Here is a 25,078-nt window from a genome sequence, read left to right as displayed (position 1 = left end):
TGCAAATGGAAGTAAGGAGTCATGTTATGTTTAGAGTAAAGTAAACAACACCAAATGTTGCTATTCTATACTAAAATACCCAGATATGCATGTTTTGTTTTCTTTTTGCAGGATTTTTAATACAAAATCCTACTACTAACTTGTCACGCCAACAACCTGTCCGTCTGTGAACCGACCTGGAACATGGGGTACGTGAGGAAGGTCTCGAGCATCCTCCCCTCGCAGGCGGCGTTGGACTCGTATTGTTTGAGCAGCTTGTCGAAGTCTCTGTTCTGCTTACAGTTGGCCAGAACCTGCAGGCTGTACTGATGGTTCCTCACAAACTCCTGATAGATGTTCAGCATGGGCAGCAGGATGTCAAAGAGGTCGGCTGGAAACAAGACAGACAATCAGCTTGGCATTATAATGAATGACTCTACTAGTTCCACCTTTTGACATATTTGATCTATTTGTCTACTATAAAATGATTTATTACACTTGTTTGTGAATGTTTATTTGCTCTGTCGCTATCCATTATCCATCCATCCATCCATCTACAGGTATCAATATAATGTATACCTCGACCTACCTAGCTACGGCACTACTGTACAGCAGAGTGTATGATTTTATGTTGTGGATCACAGTGGTGGGTGTGAACCAAAGTTATCGTCTCAGTTACATCATTTCTAAAGTGGTGAAGCACTTGTTTCAAGATCAGTGAGTCACTGGAACCAACAAGTGTTTAAGCATTGACTCCACCGTCAGGCTTTGCCATGGTGACACCGTCACTAAGTGGGAACTGAACCCATGGTGCCTGTACCCATGTCAGGCGAGTGTACCACTACACCGTCAGTGCAAATGCATTAAAAATAAAACACTTAAATATCACATGCAGTTACTTTCCAAATGTACTATAGACAGCCCATACAAGTCTTTAGGTCCTTGTAATGTGAAAAGAAATGTCTTCCACCATCTCTCCATGATGTGCATGCAATTATGGCCAACAACGAGGCACTCTAAAGCGACCACGTTAGCATGAAGCCCCGGTCCACAAACTGGCTGTCAAGTCTGACTTGGAAAAAAAAAAAAAAGCGATGCTGCCTCTGTGTGACGTGCGCACTACCGGCTGACAATGAGGCATTCTAAAGCGGCCACGTCACCAGACTATCCAAAAATGTATTTTCAGGGTGGAGGCATAGCTAGCTAGCTAACCGCACGTCGCAATGTACTATTGCGAACAGAGGCACTCAAGTTCTTATATTGTAGAGGGGTCACTCATGCCGTTTTAGCCGTGCCATGCCCCCCCCACCCCCCAAAAAAATCAGAAAAACTGAAATGGTAAAAAACTGTTTAATGCTGTATCTCCACAACTGAGTATAACATAGTACTCAGTCTTTGCACATTTTCACCAATTAGTTTCAAACATTTATAATGTATAATGTAACAAATCCCTGTAATTTCATTTTTTTTTTTACTAGCAGATGAGCTGGAGCCTATCGCAGCTGACTTTAAGTGAGAGGCGGGGTGCACCCTGGACTGGTCGCTAAGTCAGTTACAAAGCACATAGAACGAGCATTCACACTCACACTTACTACAGTCACACGTGTGGATAATCCGCTCTTCAGTGAACCTAACATGCATGTTTTTGCAGTGTGGGAGGAAGTACTCGGAGAAAACCCATGCAAGCCCGAACATTCTTTTTTTATTATTATTATTTTTTTTTATGCAGTGTACACCCAATACCCAGTAACAACAAAATGAGGGTAAATATATCACAATATCTTCTGATTTATTTGAAAAAATAAAATAAAACACTTGAATATCACGTGCACTTACTTTCCTAATACACTTAAGGCACTGGACACATGTATTTAAATCAAATGGCTGCACCTCTGATTTAATTACGCAATATCGCTGACAAAATTAATCTAATTCCTTATCATGATGCTACAATACATGTGGGGCATAACTTAAATGTTTAAACAACGGAGCCTTCACTTCTTTTGATTGATTTGTCACAAGTAATTTGCTGCCGTGTACTGCATATCGGTGGAGTGTTGCCTTGGCGATGCTAATCTGAACACGGCCTTCTGTTTTCACAGGTGAAAACACGGCGATGCCTTGGGGCCTTGCTGCTTATTGTCTGTCAGCGCAATGTGTGTGTGTGTGTGTGTGTGTGTGTGTGTGTGTGTGTGAGGTCAATCAACAGCTTACCCAGCACCAGAGTGGGCCAGTTGGCGATCCTGGCCTTCAAACCTTGGTGGAAAATCTCATGTAGGAACATGATGGTCTCACTGTAACGCAACACAGCGTTCACGCCGCTTTTGTCAGTTTGGTTTGCATAATTAACACGTCTGCCGTTTGATTAAAAGCCAAATCTGTCCGTTTGTCAGCGGGCACCTGTTCAGGAATATGCTGCTGACGTCGTCGTGGCTGATGGGGGGCTTCTTGGAACTGGCAGCCATCCTCAGAGGCCTGAGGAAACAGTTGACCAGGATGTAGAGCTGTTGGACATACCTGCCATCCAGTGAAGGTACACAAAAACAAGCTTATTAGGGAAAAATGTATCTGCACACATCTGCGCAATGTTCTGTATAGTGTTGCCCTCCTATATCGCGGTTCATCGTTCATGCCCCCATTACATGGTGGAATTTTTAGCAATCGTTTTTGCTGAGTTTGTACAGTATGTACAGGCAAGTCTGAATTTAGACTTATGCAAGTTAGAGTAAGAGGACATCCGTTCACTGTAGAACAGTAGCATATTTTTTCCATTTAAATGTTAGCTGTTCCCACAGCCTGTCTATGGCGTTTCACATTGGATGTTAGCATTAAGATAGCAGACTTGAAAACACATTTTGTCACTATTATTGAACAATATAATATATTTAGATTTTTAGTACTTTCTTGAATGAAGAAAGGAGGTATCCATGTGAGCAGTGTTGTTTAATTATTCAAATGTGTACCACGGACAATTAATTGAGGCACGGCGTCTGTTGGACACCGGAATACAGAATTCTAGGAAATACAGTGCACGATAACATTTTTCTTAATTAGCAGAGAGTCTCGCAAGTGAATGTTGCACCACAAAGCTTTTCAACATCCCCATGCATACTCTGTCTCTGCTTCCACCATGTTAAAGACAATCTGGTTCCTCTTTCTCATGCTCTCGGCGTGAGGAGAGCAGATGTAGTCCTGCACGATGATCTTCCACTTCCTGCGACAGAGCCAGCCCCGCATGAAACTCTGCACCTGAAATAATACAATCACACATAGAAGTTAACTTGGAGCAGCTTGAATGATGAAGACGTAAAACTACGTATAAAAGAAAACACTTACCTTCTTGATCTTTTTGATGTCCGGATCTTCTGTTTCATGGTTGACGTGGTAAGGCCTCATACGCTCCTTGGTTTTGTTAAGAGCAATGATCTGCAAACACAAATCATATAATTGGAATAAAAACACACATGAATACAATGGACCCCAGCATACTCGTGGTTTGGCATGGATGTTATTTTATTGCATTTCTTTTGGGGGACCAAGCAAAGTGAAGGAAATCATCATCAGTCTCCGTAATTGTTCTTTGACTGGCAGCAAAGTGTCAAAGGCATTTTAAAGACTTGTGTTCAGACCTCTTCTGTCTGTAGCATTTTAAAAACGGGACATTTCCAAGCAGAGGCCAAGCAAATTGACGCTTGCAAAGAACTGAGAACAACAGATTTCGTGTGGTAATTGTAAATGATTCCTTTTTTTTTAGAGCAGCTAAAAGCTTTTGTTGTTGTTTTTTTTTTCTCAGCACCTGCTTCTGTGTGTAACATTGGTTGTTTTGCCTTACAGCCTTTTTGCATGAAACTAAACTTCATAAGCTAACAACCTGACACACTCGCAGTGGCAGCATGCAAATGGGTGCAAAGAGGAGGCTGCCAACTGTTGATAGTTACAGAGGCTAGCTGGTTTAATTATTCATAAACACATAGCACCTCACACACACACACACACGCACACACAAACACACACACGCACCCACACGCAAGCAAGAATGTGTTTTTAATGAGATGGATTGCCGGCTGTACACTGGCTCTCAAATGATGTTTTTTAATGTGAGGCCCCATTGCACGAGCAGATGTTCCCTTAGAGGAGAAAAAAAAAAAAAAAGTATTTCGTTAGCATTTTGATGATCATGCAAAGGATCATGGCGAGATAACACCAAATTATCAAGGCACAATACCACATGGCGTTGGAGGTGTGAGTTATGGAGATGATAACTGCCGGTTCCCTTTGGGGCCAATTGCTGCTTCGCCCAAAACTTCCAGCATGTTGACAGCAATTCTACACAGCATTACATTATAACGCACATTATGGTATAATCTTTCACCTGGACAAGAATATTGTACAACCATGACTTACATGAGCCAGCTGGATAAGCAAGAATCAGCGGTGATGTTCCATTAGGGGCAAGTGAGGCAAATTCACACTGACGGACAATTTAGAATCGAGACGCATGTGCCATGAGAGAACATTAGGGGTGCTGCGGGAAATTGTTCAATTTCAATTAATTTGTTTGAAAATTATTATTTATTAACTACCAACATATCTTTGTTTATCCTATCCCCTGTTATTCAGCTTTTGTGCTCAGACTGAAGCCCTGCATAATATAAATGTATTGCTTTGTGGCATATTGGTGCCAAGTAACTTGTTTTTAACCATTGAGTTTGTGGAAACAAATGACCGTAACCCACAAAATCTGCGTAGCAACAGCAACAGCAGCAGTTTTATCAGAACTGACCATTCATGACAATGCCACCATACGCTTATTTACTCTTTACTTGAGGAGAAATCATCACTATGGATTTTTCTTTAAAACAATAATTTCCTGTGGTTGGGTGTTTATGTAACAAGAGTCAATCAAGATTCACAACGTAGCAAAGTTCACTAAAGCCTGCATGGGTTTGTGTGCGTGTGTGTGTGTGCGTGTGTGTGTGTGCGTGTGTGTGCGTGTGTCTTTGTAATAATTGTACATTTACAAAGATAATACTGTTCACTATCAGAAGGGATTATAATTGTATTTAATGTGCTCATTGTGGTTATTATACTTTTTTTTTTAAATAATCGTTCACTATTTACCAAAGTGCTGCTTATTGTGAAGTGAGTTACCATAATTTCTTGCGTATAATGCGCATTTTTTCCCCCCAAAAATTGTTAAAAGTCAATCGTGCGCATTATATATAAGTATAGGGGAAAATGGAAAAAAACAACAACACAAGTTTTATAAATCTATGCCGCCATCTAGAGGTTATGAGAAAGGTGTACACTTTCTTTCCAATATGCCACCGTCACCTCGTGGTTATGAGAAAGGTGTACACTTTCATTCTAGTATGCCACCGCCACCTAGAGGTTATGAAAAAAGTGTAGCCTAGACTTTCATTCCAATATGACGGGAAGTGTAACTGCATATATATGTACAGTTGTACTCAGTTTACATACCCTGGCTGAATTTGTAAATTTTTTATTGTGTTTTTAAATACGACTGATGACTGATCAACAACCATCATTAATTTCTTTATGGTTATGTTTTGTTTAATGATAATGCTTTTCTGAAATGCTTCACAATTTAATTTGAATCCCTTTAAAATAAAATTAAATGTGTTTCGCCGGGCCCTTCAAGATTTCTTTAAAGAATTGTACCCATCTTACAAATTCTGCCTGGGTAATCAAATGTATGAGCACGCCTGTGTGTTTTCTCATTTACTAAATAAAAGTAGAGCTGTGAATTTCAAAATAAGAGAAATTAAATGAAAATAAAGTATTATGTGTTCAAATGAAGTGCTTAACTTCAGAATAATTATTTGAAAAAACTAACAAAATACAGATAATACTTCATGTTTTGATCATATGGGTAGAAGCAAAATCATGCATTGTAAAAATGCATTATACATTGGTAGAAGGGTTTTCCAGAATTTTGAGGTCAACTTTGGGGGTGCGTACTATACATGGGTGTGTATTATACACGAGAAATTACGGTAAGTTCACTTCCACCATACGGACCTCATATCTCAAGTTTACGCTCGCAAGTCAAAACAACAAGTCAGCAGAATGACTGCTCATATCTCGGAAATCGGGTCACTCGTACTATAATCTACAAACAAAATACTACAAAAATGAATGTCTCTCAGACAGTGTCAATCTAAACTGAACATTATTTCCTTTGTAAAGGAATTATGAGTGATAGCAACTCTTGTATTAGATCTGAACAAATTCCACAGGTGTACCTAATAAAGTGTCTCTCGTGTGTTGCCAGATACCTCCGCTTTCAGTCTCTCGATCTCGGTGTCCTGGTCCTCCAGTTGTGTGCGTAGCTGATTGGCCGCCACCTTCTCAGTCTCCACTATCTGCACCAGGTGGATGTACTTCTGCATCAGCACCTCTCGCTCGATAATGATGTCAGAATAACTGAAAGGGGAGCAGTTGTCCTTTTAATAAATGATGTTGAAGAAATGTCAGCATGAGCGGCAAACTGTGACTGAGTATAATACTGTACAAGCAATAATGTCCCGAAACATACAGATTAGTGCTGCAAACAATTATTTTAATAATTGATTAATCTGTCGATAATTTTTTTGGATTAAATGATGAATCAGATTTTTTTTTAATCCATTTAGTCAAAAACAAATTGACAATCCAGAAAATGCAAAAATGTATATTGATTATATGATTCAGTTACTGGTTTGGCTAATCGTAACGTCAGAAAATAGGCAAAAATGTTCATAATTGTTTTCCAAAGTAAAAGCAGAGGTTTGCAAATGTCTTGCAAATTTTGATTATAATAATCAGTGTTCTTTCATGGAGGTCTACAGAAAACTGAGAATAATTCATGTTGAGAAGCTGCAGGTTAGTTGACGATTAATCGATCCATTTTTGCACCTCTAATACGGATGATATGAAATAAACTGAAGTGAAGTACGCCGTACTTCAGTTGCGGTCACGGCAACATCCTAACATCGGATGTTTTGCTTAGCTTTATTTCCCTATGCAGTATTTGTTTTTCAAACACAATTAGCTAACTGAGTTTGTATTTGTCCGAAGAACTTTCTTCTGAACGATACAAAAATAACTTTTTTCTCTCAAACATATTTCATCACTCTAATGGTTTTGCACCATGTGGTTTCTAATTTTAAAAAATGTCAGTATTTAATTTACAGTTCACCAGACAGGTGGATGTTAAATGTTCTTGAGTTAATGAATGGCGTTCTTAAGGGGGACACCACTCACAGACCCCCTGTGAAGTACTCGGCCTTGATATGTTTGCCGTAATTCCGTTCGCATAGTCTGACGCATACCGCTCTTTGCTGCTATTTATCATTCTCACACTGTATATCTATTTTAATCTTACAAGTCTTCTTCTTTGGAGTCAGCCAGTCCTAGCTCAAAGGTCTCCAGCGAAACATGAAGTTGGATGTTTGTTTCTGAATACATAATACAGTACATATTTGAAGGTAATTGCTGAAAATGTGTGCAAGGTCTGAGAACTATGTAGTACTCAATTGTGCAGATATAGCAACAAACTGTTTTGCACCACTTCAGTGTTTGGCGCGTTGCTATTAATGGCCAGTGGCGCACTTGGGTGTCCGGCATGAGTCTTCCTCCACTATATAAAAACTTGAACGCCCTTCACTCGCATCAGCGGTGAACCGGCGCAAATGCAAGCTATTTAGGCCCACCGCACACCGAGCGACATGGCCGAAAGCTATCATTACCGTTTTCTTGCTTACGCCTCAACACCCCCCAAAATCCAAGAACTCGAGGTATATTACCACAGTGGCACCTAAGCACCAAAGTCTGGTTAAGTAGATGCTGTCAAACTCTGAAATGATGTTGTTCAACCCTAGTAAATCTGCAAACAATGTGGAAGGTGAATGGGTAAAGGAGGGGTAAAGTATCATTTGTGGTTGCTTGACGAGCAGTCACTTTTTCCTGCTGAGGTCAGTCAGAAGAGTGAAATCAACTTCATCAATAGTCTAAAAGTCCTTTGTACTGTTCTTTGCTCTTCTTTTAATGAAAACATGTTGTCCTGCTCTGGTAAAACTGCTGCAATGACACATTCCATGCTAATCTCACCAGTGCACACAAGGCTGCATTCCAGAAAACTGAGAAGACGGACGCTATTCAGACTTCACTGAGATGAAGTAATCTGATATCACACAACAATATCGCAATACAAAACTAATACTATCGTATTGTGATCATCTGACATTTTGTTATTGTATCACAACGTTTCAAGGTGTGACGTTGTCGGATATTTCAGACTTCAGAGCATTTATTAACACATCGCTTTCATCATCTAAACCACAACTCGAGGTGACATAGTTTTTCCTCAAATGATGCTGGTTGATGCTGTTTTTTTGGTTTTTTTGTACCACCAACAATTAGATCAATGTGAACCTTGGCGGGATAGACTTGTAAGATCCATTAAATGTATTTAGAGATTCGGCTGCTGTGTCATTGTGTACCTGGCCTGCTGAATTGCCTCCACCCATTGGTCGCACTCGACTTCCTCCTCCGTCCGCAGCTCCAGAGGCTTCTGTCCATCATGGCCGAACACCACGAGGAAGTAGTGCTGCAGGTGCAAATGAAGGAACGAGAGGAGCTTGTCAAACACATGACACTCGCAAATGCTCTCCTCGATTTTAGCAATAATCGGCGCATAAGCTACAGACATATTGAGTCATTGCCTTTCACTGGATTCGCTATTCACACTTTCACAGCTGAGATTCATTCAAAAAAAAAAAAAAAAAAAGAACGAGAGGCCTTATGGGGTGAAGACGGCTTCAACAGACATAAAACGACAATAACATATATTCAGCATTATGGTAGGTTTCAGCAATCAGAAGCATGAGTTCTGACTGGAACTGGGCAAAAAAGTGAATTATTTTGTGACAAACCTCTGCCCTACTGGTTGCATTTGTCGAGGCAATTAATCAGTTGTGTTGTTTGTAGATGAGCTGAGTCGAGCATTCAACCACCTGCCACCACACACGCTTTTACATAACGATGTACGGTAAATGTATCATTTACTAGGGAAGAAATCAAATATAGGAATCTTGCATACTACAGTATGTTAAAATTGAAATCTACAGTATAGTGTTAATGCATTGTCAAGGTATTGGATCGGACTTGGTATCGACAGATACTCAAAATCAAGTGACTCGACTCGGATGCAATAAAAAAGGTGATCGGGACATTCGTAGCATTGTTTATTCCTATTGTGCTTGCATTTTTTTGTTGTTGTTTTTTTTTGTTCAAATACATCTACAATGTATTTGATTAATACTTTTTTCAATGGCCTCTCTATATCACCTATAGCAGGTGGGTCTGGAGCATATAATCTGCGGTGAATTGGGAAGGTTCACCGTTTGATTAAAAACATTAAGCGCCACTGATTCTACTGAACAAATTATTCTATATCTAATCAATTGGTTATTGTTACTGCTACGAACAAGTCAGTGGTAAATTGGATTGACTCGCAAATCCCAATGAAAACATGAATCCCGAATCAAAATTTTCACATTCGAATCAAAACGAGACAAAGCATAAAATACTTCTTACTTTATTTTAACAAGCGCTGCAATGCTGCCGACAAGCATCGCCATTTTGACTTAGTGCACATTGCTTCTGCACGTGCATGCATTGTAGCTTCACCGAGATCTCAATAAAGTTTGTTTACATTTTCTTTAAAAAAAAAAAAAAAAAAAAGAGCTCAGCAGAAGGAGGCTTGCGTTTAACCGATAACGATAACAAAGCGCCACAATGGAAGCCAAAAAGGAGCCATTGCTGGAGAAGGCGATCGCATCACAGCGCAGATTTAATGGGAGAAAGTTGATCCAACACAGCGTGAAGCTAGGTAGCCAGCAAGCTAAGTAGCAGCAGGCTAGCTGGAAAGGCAGTAGTTTAGTCCGGTCCGCGAGGATTTATGGCACAGACGTCCGCAAAACAGACACGGGATTCGCCCATTGGCCAAGGTACAGCGAGGGATCCTGGTTTATGTAAGCCATTTTAACCTAAAAAGAAAAAGCAGCTAGAACGCGTCAGTCAAAACGTGCTAGCATACTCTCTTACCAGTTCAACAAACAGTTTTTGAAGAATCAATTGGATTTTTCATTTGTTGGACTGTTATTTTGGAATAGTACAAGGAGGAACAATTCGATTGTGACTTGCTTGTCATTCATTACTATCTATATGAATAGCAATTGGGGCTTTACGGTGCGAGTCCGACCACTACTTATTATTATAATATATTATTCAAATTGTACAGAGCGACTGGACACTCTGTATGTTTCCTTTAAAATTAATTAGCCCCCTCTCCCTCGTGTTCCTAGTCTTTAAAATGTAAACTTGATGCACAGACACACGCCAACACATGCACTCACCTTGAGAACAGCACAAGCATTGTGTGAAGTGATAGAAGCTTTTATTCAAATAGCCATGTCCTGGGGCACTGGGTTAGCACAAGAGCTGCTATTCTTAGCTGGGCAAAAACACACACAAGACTGAGAGCACTGAGTGGACTCGTGGGGTCGTTCTCTTCTCTTCCCTTCCTCTCTCTTTGCACTTCACCTCTCATCCCACTCTGCCTCCTCTCCAAACCCACTCCTCCCCCCTCCCCCCCCCCCCCCCCCCCATCTCAGCATCCCCTCATGTTTTCATCCCTTTGTGTCTCAGTGAGGATTCAGTGAAGCACACGGAGTCCAGAGGAGGCACACACATTTGCCCCCCAGGAGGATGGACAGGCTCCAGCGCTAGAGAGATGGGCTGGAGTCACCGAGGTTATCGGGACCAAAAACTAAAAAATTCCAAAAAAATAAAAACATCACCATCTCCTTCCTCATATTCAAGCTTTATCTATTTGTATTCTTTTAAAAGCACCTGTCACTTTGAGTCACTGGCTGTCGGGACATTATTACATCAACGCTAATCCGTGCTGTAACAGCCTTTGACAGAGAGGCACCGAGGGATCCAGAGATGGAGTGAAGAAAGAGCTGTTACGTAATATTTCTTTAGCGTGTGCATGTTTCTCAATTGTGTCTAACAGGGTAGTGTTTCCATGGCAACGCCATATCGGACTCTTCTGCCCGGGTTTTGCGTTCCCGCTGTCGGCCGTGATGCCTCTTTCTTTTTTTTTTTTAATTGATCCATCTCACAAGTTCAGGAACAAGAAGGAAAGAGAAGTTTGTGTTTACAGCAAATAAAATTATGTAAACACACAAACAGTCAGTAGAACATGACACATTGGGATGTAGAAAGTTGACGACTCCCCTGCGATTGGCTTGCGACCAGTTCAGGGCGTACGCTGCGTCTCGCTCAAAGTCAGCTGGGATTAGGCTCCAGTACACCCAGGAGCCCAATGTGGATAAGATAAGGTATAGAAAATTGATGGATGGAAGTTGACAACTCCCTATAAAATGCCGGGAAAAAATGGTAACATAAAAAAAATGAAGATACTGAAATTAAAAAAAACAATAACAGTGATGCTAATAATAAGGTTTTATTAAATAAATTATAATTCTTAATAACCTGTAATAAAATAATTTACTAATGAAAATCAAATTTAAAAAAAATTGTCCTCAGTAATTACCTGCTCAGAAATAAAATGACGTAAAATGAAAATTCCAAATACTCATCAAGGTAGTCCAGAATTTACTTCATTTACTTGGGTTATTTTTTTCTAATGGTTTTATTATTATTATTAGCATGATTATGGTAAAACATCAATTACTGGAATTAAAATTTTGGTTTACAAAAGGCATCAATCGGATCACATTTTTAAAGGTATCAGCCAGAAGAGGGCTACTAAAGAACTTCTATTCCAATGTATTTACATACAGTAACATGTACATCAGTAATGTAAATGGATTATTATTATTATCATCATTAGGTACACAATCTACTGCAGGGGTTACCAACATGGTGTAGCTCCCAAAGATCATATGAGTAGCCCATGAGCCAGTTCTAAAAATAGCTCACTAGTGATGGGACATTGTGATTTCCTAGGAATGTTGTAGAAGTGATCATTTGAAAATGTAAACACTTGTAGAGATTTATAGAAATGAAGTACTAATATTGATCTGTTTCCTACCTTTTTATATGATTGTTGATAATTATTGTGAGAAATCATTAACATGATCAGTGACTTTGAATAAAAGTGTATCATTAATTATAAGGGTAGTTTCAAGTGTATAACAAACTGGTAGCGCTCCGCATTAGTACCAAAAGAAGTAGCTCTCAGTTTCAAAAAGGTTGGTGACCCCTGACCTAATGAGATCCATTAATATAAGAATTCTGTTTTGATTGACACTGTAGGTGAACCAGTATATTTAACACAATGTTTATTGTTGTGTTTGTACAATAATTGGTTTGCCACTGCGTCATACTGACAGCAGTTGCTGATATTTTGAATCTCATTAACACTCCATATCATTTAAATATGAGACAGGTACTGCTCCTTAACAGCGTTCCCACACGCTCTCTTTCTCCCGCATACACACTCATCTTCTCAGCAGAGTCATTTCGGAATCACTCACATGCTCACTCTCCCATCATATCGGCTCCAATGTACCCTCCTAATCCCTCAAGGCTTCCACTGTACTGTAAGAAATTCCATGTAGACAAATACAGACACGGGGCTTGGAGAAACAAAGAAGCACTAGGAAGTATTCAAAGCGCCCACTCGCTCACCGGAATCCAAATCCCGAGGAGCCGCTCTCAAAGAACACGAGGGAAATGAGTCCTGCACAATGAGGGGCGGCTAATTGTAATATTCCCAAATGACTGTGCACAAGGATTGAATAGGAAGCATTTCCAAGTTTTGGAGGAAACACCTATTTTTGTAATTAAAGGTTAAAGAATGAGCGATGGAACTGTGATGATGCATTCATTAGGGAGGAGGGGGGTCCAGAAGTATTTATCTGTTATGAATATGTAGAAGCAGACATGACAGGTTCGCTCCTGTGACGTCGGGCGACTGGAATACACACCAATGACGCGAACATGCCGTCTGCTTTGCTATCTGTAATAAGTGGAGGACACATGATTTGTGCGTCATACTATACATGGACAGTTCCACCACTTGTTCCCATTTTGTTCGAGAACTTTACTTTCTGATTTTGTGGATTCAGTCACAGTGGATCTTTTAAGTATACAGTATATACTGAAAAAATTTATGATGTAGGCTTAAGAAATTCGCTAGACAAATTAACACCATTTTTTAGCCGGGCGTTTTTTCACACATTCAGCGGACGTGCTCAGAGTGTTTGAGAGCAGAGACAACAGATTGATTTTTCATGATTGTGAAACCTCATTTTAATAAACTTGGCATTTTTTTAAAAAAAATCATTCAAATTTGGCAGGGCTGTAAATACTGTGGCGTGTCAAATTTAGAAAGAGAGGGTCACTGTCTGCTGGTATTGAGGTGAAATGAAAAAGGAAAGGCAGAGAATGAGCACAATAATAGAAAATGACTTTGAATTTTTGGACTCAAAGAAAATCAGGTACAGCCAGCTGTGCGTCTGTACATATCATCATTTGATAAGGTAGTAAAAAAGTAAGGACACAGGATAGCAAAACAAATATCTTTGGAGAACTTCTTAAACAAAGGGGAAAAAGCCAAATGATGAGACAGAAGAAGAAGAGCCTACAACTTCCTGGAAAAAGAAAGCAGATTCGTAGTTCATTAAATTCAATTTCAGCCACGGACCTCTGTGATTTTTTGTGTGCGTCTGGTTATGATAGGCATGTCCACCAAATTTAGTGTTGATTGGTGACACTGGTGAAGGGGACCAATTTTTTTTTTTTTCAAGGAACGCTACTGAATGAGTTGTGGGGGTTCGTGTTTGGAGCCCCTAAATGAATATACATGTTCACCAGGCTACATGTGCTTGCAGAAAATGATGAGTTTTCAGGCAACGCGTTTGTCCAAAGTGGGCCTTTACACTGCCTGTTGCTCTGACCCTAGAAAAAAAGACACAACATATATCAAAGCCACAATAAACACCATGCATGCATGATATGCCTGTCTGGAAACAGATCTCATGACACTGCATTTTCCATAACAGTATTATGCGTGTTGTTTCATGTTTAACCAGACTTTGAACTTGGAATATTCAAATAACACAATGCATGAATATATTACAAGTGTGAAATTGGTTTTGTACAGAGGAGGAAAGCCATGCGTGCCTCCAGGTGACGTGGCGTTATTGAATTTGACAAAAAAATCTCTTGCAGCAGGTAGAGTAAAAGCAATGTCTGATGCTTTCGTATGGATCGTGTGCATCGCTTGACTTCCTGTTACCTGAATTACAATTACACAGTCAAATATGAGCATCAAATATTTTGAACTAGTTTTTCAGTATGTTGCAATGCACTTCCACATCACTGCAAACTACCCTGTTGAGGGTCGGGCGAAAGGAAGACTCCGCCCTGGATTTTCATTCACACCGTCACTGAGTGGTCTGCACGGAAGTCAGGCGAATGTACAACGACACCCTCAGCGACTTTTTGAAATCATCATAATATTTTAATTAATGTTAAACAACAGTTAGTGCCCACAAAGCAATTTGACTGGACAAGATTCAGTGCATGAGTGATGATATACAGTAAAAAAAAAAATTTTTTTTTTTAAAAACACTGGGACTGGAATGTTAGCGCTGACACTTTGCTAGTTAGCATGTCCTGCTAACTGCTAACTCCTCGGCCAATATGTGTTGGCAAAGCCGCAAAACTGTTACAATACAGTAAACAAGTCATAATTTGTTGTCGCTTATGAGTGGTAACTCATAAATGGCGCTTGTAAAACTGTTGCGGAAAGTTTGGAGGTCGTGATGTCGTACTGCACATCATCTCAGGTGTGATTCGGCCGTCAACGTCGTCATTCCCTCCCGTGTGATATTGCTTAAATATACTAGACCTGCATTTTCTTTCAGTGTTAAAAATGTTAAACTACTTTCAAAATAAATAAAAAAAACATTGAGATGTATTGCCTTAATTAAATTGAAAAATATGTTGTTGAACATGAGGACCCCTGTGAATTTGGCACGTTACAGATTTATGCGCTAAAAGCACAAATAAAAATCAAATGGCAGTTAGAAAGCTGATTGAGTCTCATGAATTTCCATACATGTTACATTGATGTTCTTCCACACAAATACTACCCTGTTCTCATCTCACCTCCATACATCTCATTTCCAACACAGCACCCGCCGACCATTAACAGTGTTCCACAAATTAGAGGCACAATTCAAGTAATTTGTAAAAATGTTTGGACTCCCTGAGTGACTGTTCACTGTTGTTTTCCCCACCCACCAGTCTTCTGGATCCCACTCCCAATCTGCCCTTCTCATTCTCATTATCCGCTTTTCTTGTCTCAACCCCTGCTGGGCTCCCACAGGGCCAACAAATTCCAACTTTTTTATATACATATGTAGACGTACCATTCATCCATCCATCCATTTTCTGAGCCGTTTATCCTCACAAGGGTTGCAGGAGCGCTGGAGCCTATCCCAGCTATCATCGGGCAGGAGGCGCAGCACACCCTGAACTGGTTGCCAGCCAATCGAAGGGCACATATTAACAAACAACTATTCGCACTCACATTCACACCTACGGACAATTTAGAGTCGTCAATTGGAATACTGCAAACCTCCTCTTTCAACTACAACCGCTTCATACATCAAAGAAGCTGTTTTGTCTGTTTGATTTGTGTTCTTGTGAATTGATTTAGTAAAAGTGGCCTCTTGTGAAGCAAATTTCTCGCATATTTGAGATCTGACAATAACATCCTATCCTATCAATCAATGTACATATCTACCTACCTACCTATCATGGAGATTAGGTAAATAAGATGAGCAGACGAGAACCAGTCATGTCACTTTACCCTCCACATACAAACTGAGTGTTTTCACTTCAAACAGCCAACCACTCCTTTTGAAGCCAACCACTCCCTTTACCCTCCTGCCCCTCCCTTGAAGATACACACCCCTGGTGAATGTCTCCCTCTTGTGGGTCACCACACTATCTATCTATCTATCTATCTATCTATCTGAGAGCTGTTTCTAATATGTTGAGCCTCGCATGTAGCTAACTAAATAAGCAAACCTAAATATGAGCAAGGGCATTCGGTATGACGTTGTCCACCTGCACATTCTACACCAGGCTACCACATAAAGTAAACACAGCATATTTGAGCACCTTGTATGTATATGGTAATGAAGCCCCTGTGTTTATGCTCATTAAATGTTTTATGAAGCATTTTCCCACATCTGAAACATGTTTTACTCTTGCGATGTTTGTCTATCACTTGCAGGAGGATTGTAGGCATACAGTCTGCCGGCCATAAATTTCACATAGAAGATTTTTCTCTTACAGTGTAACAACAGAAGTGCCTAAATACACTGTAAATCTTCTTTACTATGTTTGTTTTGCCTTTGTGTGGGCTTATTAGCTCAGCACAGACGCTTGACGATCCTAATAGCTGACACTACAATATACGACATGAAGACCCCGTGGGGTGTGCCACCTCTTCCATGTGTGGCTATCACAGATGCGAGCAATAACAATAACATCACTCCACACTGCAGAGGCTCAATGCCCCAGAGCATTATCACCCGCTGTGTGAGTCTGTTTTTGAAGATTGCATGCACAACTCTTATTGTTACTGCATTCTATATGGCTGCCAGGCAATGATTCGTCCATAGTGTTGCAAAATATAATGATATATGCCATAAGAGATACAGTACGTGGTGGGGGCTGAACAATTGTTTTTGTTGACGACTGTAATGTGATGAAAGTCAAGTCAAAGTCAATTAATCGATCATTGATTGATTTTTTTTCTCCAATCTTTTTTTGCCTCACAGTGTAAAGTGTATATATCGGGAATCGGTACCGTACTGGTTCAAATGTGAAAGGTACCCATTCCCATCGGTGTGTAGACAACTCCCGCGATCAAACGCTCATGAGAAAAACGAGGTGAAAGTTGGCTAAATGCTGCAGGATCTCTTTGTCGATGTGCTGTTTGGTCGTCTGGCCCACATTGGAAGTGAAACTTCATTGTTTGTAGTTTGGGTTTTAAATATATCTTCTGTGAAAGCAGTCCTCGAACTTTTCCGACACAGCTCGCACCTACAGCATTGGCATTACAATTTGGGTGTGTCAGCCCGCCTTCTCCACTGCATGGCATTTCAGAAAATGCTTCATTAAAAAAAATTAGAATAATAATTGCTTGGGAGTCATCTACCAACACAAAATGTCACCCGGTGAGCTGCGCGATCAATACACCATGCCAGGAGGATGGTGCACTTTGGTATGCGTACAAAGCCAAATACGCACACAAGTAACACGTTGGTGTTCAAATAGCAGTGGCACCGTCGCTGTGGAAACCATTCAGACCAGTGTGGATGCACTCCAAATGATTTGAAGGGTTTGTATCTTTGTGAGAGTACGGCGCAGAACGAGGAAGGCAGCAGCCTGCGTGCGTTTGTATTGTGGCTCACTGTGGGGGTGTGATACAGTGCAGGTTACTTCACTCTTTCACTTTAATGCACACATACTGTACAGGGAGCACATCCCAAAAAGTTGCCTATCACCATTCGTTCAAACAAAAACAAAAAAAGATAGTAATGAGTTGGTTTATTGCTCCTGAGTGCATGGCTATGCATGTACAATATGTGTGGCAGAACACAGGCTTGCAGCTTAGGGCAGACGGAAAATAACCCTAATTAAGTTTCACAGCTGTAGTGTGAGAGTGAGACAGGCCAGAGGGAGAGAGAGTGCGGCACGGGGAGAGACATCTAAACACAAAACATTATGCAACATACAAGCGTAGTAAGAATAAAAGCAGATCTGTTTGATCATGTTTTATGGATATGTCCTTGAGGTTAGTAGGTAAAAAGGCAGCAAGAGCATGAATTTCAATCAAAAAACACTCACTGAATCTCCAAATCACCGACCAAAACATGACGTACGCCGGCACAATGTAATACAAGAGTTGCATCAGAAATGGTAAAAAGATGCTCACTTTGCATTGACACTCCTATAATGAAACACAATCGGGTAAAACTAATGTATTTTGTTTTTGCAACCCCCAAAAAATTATAACTGCACCTCACATGCTTTGAAACTATGTTTATCCAATTGCTCGATTAATCGCTCGGATAACCGATAGACTGTTCTCAAAATATTTGAGAGCTGCAGCCCTAATTCTGACATATCAACCAAAACAATGGCGCAGTGCAGTTGTACCACCACTGCAAACATTCATTCATTCATTCATCTTCCGTTCCGCTTATCGTCACTAGGGTCGCGGGCGTGCTGGAGCCTACCCCAGCAATTTTCGGGCGAGAGGCGGGATACACCCTGAACTGGTCACCAGCCAGTGACTTTGCCATGACACTGCAAACAATGGGCACAATATTAAACATAGAGCGCTGTTACCAATTGATGCGAATGGAAAGTTTTCTTCATGATTCAACTCTCTAGAGTGTATTTCACAATGCTGATAAAAGCCCATTGGCGGATTCGCAACAATAACGCAGGGGCATCATCCAGCGTACACTTCAATGCTTTAAAATACTCGCCTATGAGCAATTTCACCACTTGCACAACCCTCAAATCTTTCCACAAAGTATACTGGAAATTCAAGTCAATGACCCACGGAGGCCATGTAAGAAGGGGTTGATGTAACACACTTGGGTTGAAAGTAATTGTAATAGTGTTTATTGTTGGTGTTAAGAGTATGAAAGATAGAATGAATTCCTGTTTATTCCCATGATAAAGACCATATAGGTTATTTAAAAAAAAAAAAAAAAAAAAAAAAGTTTACCCCACACACCAAAACCACTGATAAAGAAAATATGGTCTGTGTGTAAAATGCATGCGTGTGCCTTTAAGAGGCGGGGCCTTTTGGGGTGATGTGTGACATCGGCAAATCTGCATGTGAGTGTCTGGGCGTGAGCTGTGGCTGACAGCAGCTCTACCCATATAACCAAAACAATAGCTACCCTTGTAATGACTGATAAAGTTGAGGGGGGAAAAAAGTGACTGAGGCGGCAGGTTTTAATGAACAAAGATGGAAAAGTAAATGAATATTTGGGGCTATTTCTGAAAGTAAGCACTTTACGATTGTCATAAAGCCTCACAATACCAACTGCATTAAAACTTGTGCAACATCCTGATTTAGTCACTTGGTCCATCGTGAGTGGGAGTTCACATCCGGTGTGCGTTAATGTGATAACGATCAAACCATGAGATTCAGAAACATCCCTACTGCATAGTATATTTGTCTTTTTTTTTTTTTTTTTTTTTTCAAAACTCCCAAAAAAACGTGTTGCTCCACTCGTCTCCCATTCTGCGCTTTACGGAAACAAGTGGTAACAGAGTGTACCCTTTCGCCTTTAGCAGTACGATTTAGCACATTCAAAGTCCACATCACGGAGTGGATCTCGCTACACTGCAGCACGGAGAGGGAAGTCAATGCATTGCGCAATTGACTCCTTCTTTTGGAGGAGGACACGGCAGAGATGTTCCAAGTGTGATGCTGCTGCAACAACCGCCCTTTTTTTATGCAGCTTTACACAGGCATAAGAAGGCAAGAGCTTTATACAATGACCAGCCACAGCATTAGGCACACGAATGAGATACAAAAACAACAATTCATATCTTTATAAAGATAATCCAAGAGGGTACCAAATGGTCTACTGGACCCTACAGAGAGCTGTTTCTAATATTTTGAATAGAAGGCAATCGAAAGTACTTTCTAATATTTGCACTTGTATAAGAATAACAATATTGGAAACTGCTCTCAGTATGATACAGTACACCTCCACATCCACAATACTGACACCGAGAGCTGTTCCTAATATTTTGACTGGCAATGGATGGATGGATGGAGAAGGTAGCCGAAATATTAGAAACAGCTCTCGGTATGATGCAGTTCACCACCACAGCAGTATGTTTCTAATATTTTGGTTCCCTCATACAAGTGAAAATATTAGAAACAGCTCTCGGTGGGACACGGGTACATTTTACACCACTGCAATTTACACGTAAATATGAATGTGCTTATAAGGGAAAAGTGTTTGCCACAGTTTTGGGGTACCTGATATTGTGGCTGTTGGGTGTATACAATCATACTTTTACTTTTTTTTGTTTTGTTGGAATGGCTTTTTTACACCATAATAGTTGTGGAGTTGTGAGAAAGAGATCAATTCCATTTATATTTAAAGAACCATCTTACTGCTTTTCCACATGTTCTGGAGACTGAATTATTTTTTTTTTTTTTCCCCACTAGATTTATGGAAGATGGGGCATTTTGGCAGCAGTGGGATTGAGCATAACGGTTCACTCTAGTTTCATCCTTTTACCAGATACCTCAGGTATGTTGGACAAATATTAGACTGTGTGCAAATTCAGGGTTTGAGTGGTGTTGTGGCCAAATGTCCCACCTGTTTCTCCAGCGCTTCCTTCCCGGCAGTGGACATTTTGGGCGCGGGTGCGCGCTCGCAGGTGCAGCCTTCCAACAGGTAAATCCCGGCGGGGCGGGCGCTCTGCTCGTTGTCGAAGTAGAAGAGGACATTCTGGTAGAGGGCGAAGAACTTGTCGTGCCAACGGCTGTTCTCGGCTGTTTTCTTGCTCAGGTAGCCGCGCTTGGTGCCCTCTTTACGCGCCACCGCCGACAGGAAGAGCGCGTGGCCCTCGTTGTAACGCACGCTCTTCTGCATCGTGAACGCGCCTCAGATTTCTTTTTTGGGGGTGGGGGTGGGGGGGGGGGTGTTCTGTTCTTTTCTTCTCGTTCAACGCTTGGCCATCTCCGCGGGAGAAGTTTCCCCGCCGTGGGGTTGGAGCTCAGAGGCGCCGAGGCGTGCGTAAAAGTCGTCCCGCCGTGGGAAGCGGAGCGTTCGCGGAGCTCCTCAAGCCCGGAGACGCCGAGGAGGAATCCATGGCGCTCGCTCACAACTTCAGTGACTGCATGGACAAGCCTCAAGCGGACGAGGGGAGAATGACACAGAAGAGATAAGCGCTAATCGGCTTTGGACTGCGGTCAACTCTTTGTGTGGCACACACGTAACCACGAGCTCCGCCTTCCCTGCGTGGCGACTCTCTCACCGAGTCCAGTTCGAGGCGGAGCGTCAATTTTTTGCCGATTCGTTTTAAGAAGGAGTCATGTGGGGAAACTGAACCTGTTGTCGAGGGCCGCACCAACATGCTCACCAAATGAATTGAATATTTTTTTCGACAGAAAAATATTGTTTTGTTTTAATAAAGCTGCTGTGGTTACTGCACTTCAATAAATAAATCACCTTCAGGAACATGAGGCATTATTTTGAAGTAAACAATTTGAAAGTGACAACACGTTTATTTTGTAATAATTAAACGGCATGTAATTCAATGGAAATTTTGTTTTTTGTCTTTTGAGTCTGTATATGTTCTGATTAGGAAATCAAAATAAAAACAAAAACAAATTTAATGACGTTAAAATGTCATGTTTATACATATTAACATACATATTAATCAACATTCACAAAAAAATATGTCTACAGTGTCCAGAGTTTTTTTTTTTCTATATTTTTAGTTTGCTGACATTATGAGCACAAACCACTAACTCATATTAGCTATTCTTAGGTAAAGGTAGTTTGCAGTTAATAAAAAAAACAAAAAACAAAACAAACAACATACTTTTTGTCATATACTGTGAAGTGAGCGGGCCAGACCTCGAAAAGCGAAACTCCGCAGATAATTGACGTCAATTATATGATTTAATGAGCCATTTTGCAGTATCACTGTACAGGCGCTGCATACTTAGACTTGCATGGCTTAATCTGTGAGACAAGACTGAATTATTCATTTATTCATTTATTTTTAAACCCCAAATTCCTCAATAGGTGTAAATAAAGCGCCAACAAGCATTTTTCGGGGTTGTTCTCTCCCCTTAACAAGGTAAAAATGAAAAGATAAAACATTTGATAAAATATTTGGGGGGAGGAATTCATTAGAACGTGTCTATGGCAATTTACATAGTGTGTTAGCATTAACCTAGCTGAAGGCAAAGTTGTCTGGATGTTTTGAATACACAACATTTGATTCTCCTTGTTCAATTTTTAATTTGACTGTAAACTTCAACCGGGAGGGGCAATAAACAACTTCAAGACTCTTTTTGAAGAATTGTTCACCATCTGCTGAACTTCTGCTTGGAGTCAAGAGTGTTCACTTGAGTTCACTGCTTCTATCGAGATTTTCTTTTCTGCTTGCACCCCCAAGCAAACGGCTCATCTCTTGAAAAACATCCTATGGTGGGTCACTCACGACTGTACATGCATTCATGTAAAAGATTCCCCCCCCCAAGAGGCTGTGCATGAATAGTACAGGCGTTTTCAGTCTTTAAAAAAAATAAAAAATAAACAAAAGAAAATTAACAACCTACCTTGAACAAGCCACGCATTTTTTCTTTTAGTTGTAATCTGTCGAGAGATGCCGCCGCATTGTTCAAACAAAACAAAAAGAAAAGAACCGAGCAATTCTCAGCAATCCCGATTGGGCCAAAGACATCCTGTTCTCTGATTACATCCAATCTGTTGAGTAATAAGAAAAGAGAAAGGAAGGAAGAATAACAACTAAGAAATTGCAGTGCCCTCAGATATTAGGTGTAAATCCAGAGCGATGCAGAAAAAGTACAAAGGAGGTTTTTTTGTTTGTTTGTTTTTTTAGGGGTGGGGGATGAAAGTGCACCCGTCGTCCCAATCAAGCTGAATTTTGTCCTCTGATTGTATTGAATCTGTTGCACGATGAGGCTACTATTCATTGTGATTAAAGGAGAAAAAAACAAGTGAAAGAATAATAACTATTATACAGTAAATTATAGCAATTCACAGGAACTATGCAAAAAGGTATTTTCTGTCCATGTTCTTGCCTTTTATGCTCTCACAGTTTGAAAAATGTAATTTTTTGGAACCAGGAAGGGCCTGTTTGTGTGTGCAAAAACAGCCACAGATGTGTATCCTGAGCTCCAACCAGGACTGCATCTGCCAAACACGCTAAAATGCCGCAAATGTGTTGGAAAAGCATGTTTAGCACCAAGTGGGGTGCTTCAAGTTGGATATTCTGGAATGCCTTCAGACGGATACAGCAAAACACACTCAAAAACTCAAAACACAAATTGAACTACTTGGTGGAAACGAGGATTCAAACCTCTTATAAACCGTATGTCCCATACGAAAGTTGCAGTCGTGGGAAAGCATCTCGGACATCCATCCATCCATCCATCCATTTTCTGAGCCGCTTCTCCTCACTAGGGTCGCGGGCGTGCTGGAGCCTATCCCAGCTGTCATCGGGCAGGAGGCGGGGTACACCCTGAACTGGTTGCCAGCCAATCGCAGGGCACATACAAACAAACAACCATTCGCACTCACAGTCACACCTACGGGCAATTTAGAGTCTCCAATTCATGCATGTTTTTGGGATGTGGGAGGAAACCAGAGTGCCCGGACAAAACCCACACAGGCACGGGGAGAACATGCAAACTCCACACAGGTGGGGCCGGGGATTGAACCCTGGTCCTCAGAACTGTGAGGCTGACGCTCTAACCAGTCGTCCACCGTGCCGCCCATCTCGGACATTGTAGCTTAAAAAAACAAACAAACAAACAAAAAAAAAAAAACACCATCTCCACAGTCAGCCACTATCATCAGCACCACCAAACACAACAGAGATTAAGGAGTCATCAAATGTCTTTGAAGGGACTCAAATAGAGGTGAGCTATGGTTCATGCTAGCGGGCCGACATCCCAAGTTGTTGTGACCACACTTTCCTTTTCCTCCTTTTATTCTTTTCTTTACAAAGCAATTCACCCTATGGCAAGCGCTAAATTTCGTCTCACAGTCGAGACAACAATCCAAGCCTGAAATCCTCTCTGTCGACAGCCAGGATTCAATGTACGTTTCGTCACACAGTGTGATCGTTCGGTCAATTTATGACGGACACGCTTGACATCGTGCAGTGCGGTGTTCTTTCATCTTGTAAAACCGTGCAGTGTAGCACAGACCTCTAAGGGTAAAACTCCCTAGCTGTAAAAGTTAAATGTCAAGGGTACAAAAGCAGTCCCTTTGTGGGTAGTACTTCTGCACTCTAAAGCTGCAGTGATGTAAAAATGCATAACAGTTATCCTTGGTATATGTTTAGAATGTTCACTACATGCAACAGTACAGAAAACACAACCTGAGGATCTAAAAAAAAAAACACCCGCACACTTTTGTATCTTGTGTGTTTTGGGTCCTGATTGCGTCCATATTGCATTACACGGGTGTCAGGAGTTGGACCGCAGCCACTCGGTGAGAGAGGATTTGTTCGAGATGCTCCAAAGCCCCAAGAGTAACTTTTCATTCTTCCGCCTGGAGAGACAAAAGACACGAAAGAACACCCACCATCAAACTAATGTGCACGCACATATTCACAAACATATACACTGACAGCTGTGTGTTGTCAACTTCTGACCAGCAGCTTATCCCACTCTGTGTGTCTTGTGTACTCAATGTAGCCTCACTCCAACAAAGTACAAACATTTCATATAGGGAGGATTACACTGATGAGGAGGTATGGCTGCGCGTGTGTGTTGTTTGGACAGAAATTTCATGTGGTCAGGATTAGTTAGGCAGAACCGTTGCGGCGCTGAACTCCCAGAAGGCTGTCTGTTCCACAGCCTGCATTAAGACAGAGTTTCCCAACCTTTATTGAGTCAAGGCACGTTTTTTTTTTTTTGTTCAAGTCAATACTAATGTGATGAAAGTTAAGTCGATGTATATTAGCCGCTCATGACGTCATTAATATTTTTCGGTACAGTAGTTTATATACAGTGTTGCCCTGAAATACGAGTGACCAGACTTGTTCAAAATACAAGCCGTCATCCAGGATTTTTTTTTGCTTTGACTTGCAAGCGCTGTATGGTGGCAGTAAACTCAACTCATTTCACCACAAATGGCAGTTTGGCAGATTGTGAACAATTCTCCATAAAAGAGGCTTCAAACTGTTAAATGCACTCCTAGTTGAAGATTACTGTCAAACTCAACAT

The 25,078-nt window shown here is 40.9% G+C and overlaps 2 protein-coding genes across 8 annotated transcripts in view; both read right to left on the bottom strand.

The window, feature by feature from the left end:
• The window catches only part of rasgrf2b (Ras protein-specific guanine nucleotide-releasing factor 2b), a 50,524-nt gene extending 27,208 nt beyond the window's left edge, over window positions 1-23,316 (bottom strand). For 4 of the 5 annotated variants that reach the window (XR_009787740.1, XM_061767641.1, XM_061767643.1 and 1 more), the window contains exons 1-8: window positions 20,463-21,039; window positions 8,484-8,590; window positions 6,279-6,426; window positions 3,316-3,405; window positions 3,092-3,228; window positions 2,380-2,496; window positions 2,194-2,273; window positions 177-370 (exon numbers count right to left, since the gene is read on the bottom strand). Coding sequence is in view for 4 of the 5 variants with exons in the window: in XM_061767641.1 (XP_061623625.1) it covers window positions 177-370; window positions 2,194-2,273; window positions 2,380-2,496; window positions 3,092-3,228; window positions 3,316-3,405; window positions 6,279-6,426; window positions 8,484-8,590; window positions 20,463-20,738 (1,149 nt within the window). In the remaining variant the exon portion in view is untranslated. Of the gene's footprint in view, window positions 1-176; window positions 371-2,193; window positions 2,274-2,379; window positions 2,497-3,091; window positions 3,229-3,315; window positions 3,406-6,278; window positions 6,427-8,483; window positions 8,591-20,462; window positions 21,040-22,438 lie in introns of those variants that run through there. The other variant, XM_061767642.1, reaches the window with a different exon arrangement.
• A 25-nt stretch (window positions 23,317-23,341) lies between these two features.
• Window positions 23,342-25,078, bottom strand: part of msh3 (mutS homolog 3 (E. coli)) — a 46,759-nt gene continuing 45,022 nt past the window's right edge. For 2 of the 3 annotated variants that reach the window (XM_061767647.1, XM_061767646.1), the window contains one exon: window positions 23,342-24,401. In XM_061767647.1, the coding sequence (XP_061623631.1) occupies window positions 24,390-24,401 (12 nt within the window). In that variant the 3' untranslated portion in view covers window positions 23,342-24,389. The remainder of the gene's footprint in view (window positions 24,402-25,078) is intronic. The other variant, XM_061767645.1, reaches the window with a different exon arrangement.

Source organism: Phyllopteryx taeniolatus, chromosome 3 (assembly GCF_024500385.1).
Source record: "Phyllopteryx taeniolatus isolate TA_2022b chromosome 3, UOR_Ptae_1.2, whole genome shotgun sequence".
In the NCBI taxonomy this organism is placed as follows: domain Eukaryota; kingdom Metazoa; phylum Chordata; class Actinopteri; order Syngnathiformes; family Syngnathidae; genus Phyllopteryx; species Phyllopteryx taeniolatus.
Note: the sequence above shows the minus strand (reverse complement) of the source record. Positions and strands in the feature narration are given on the sequence as shown.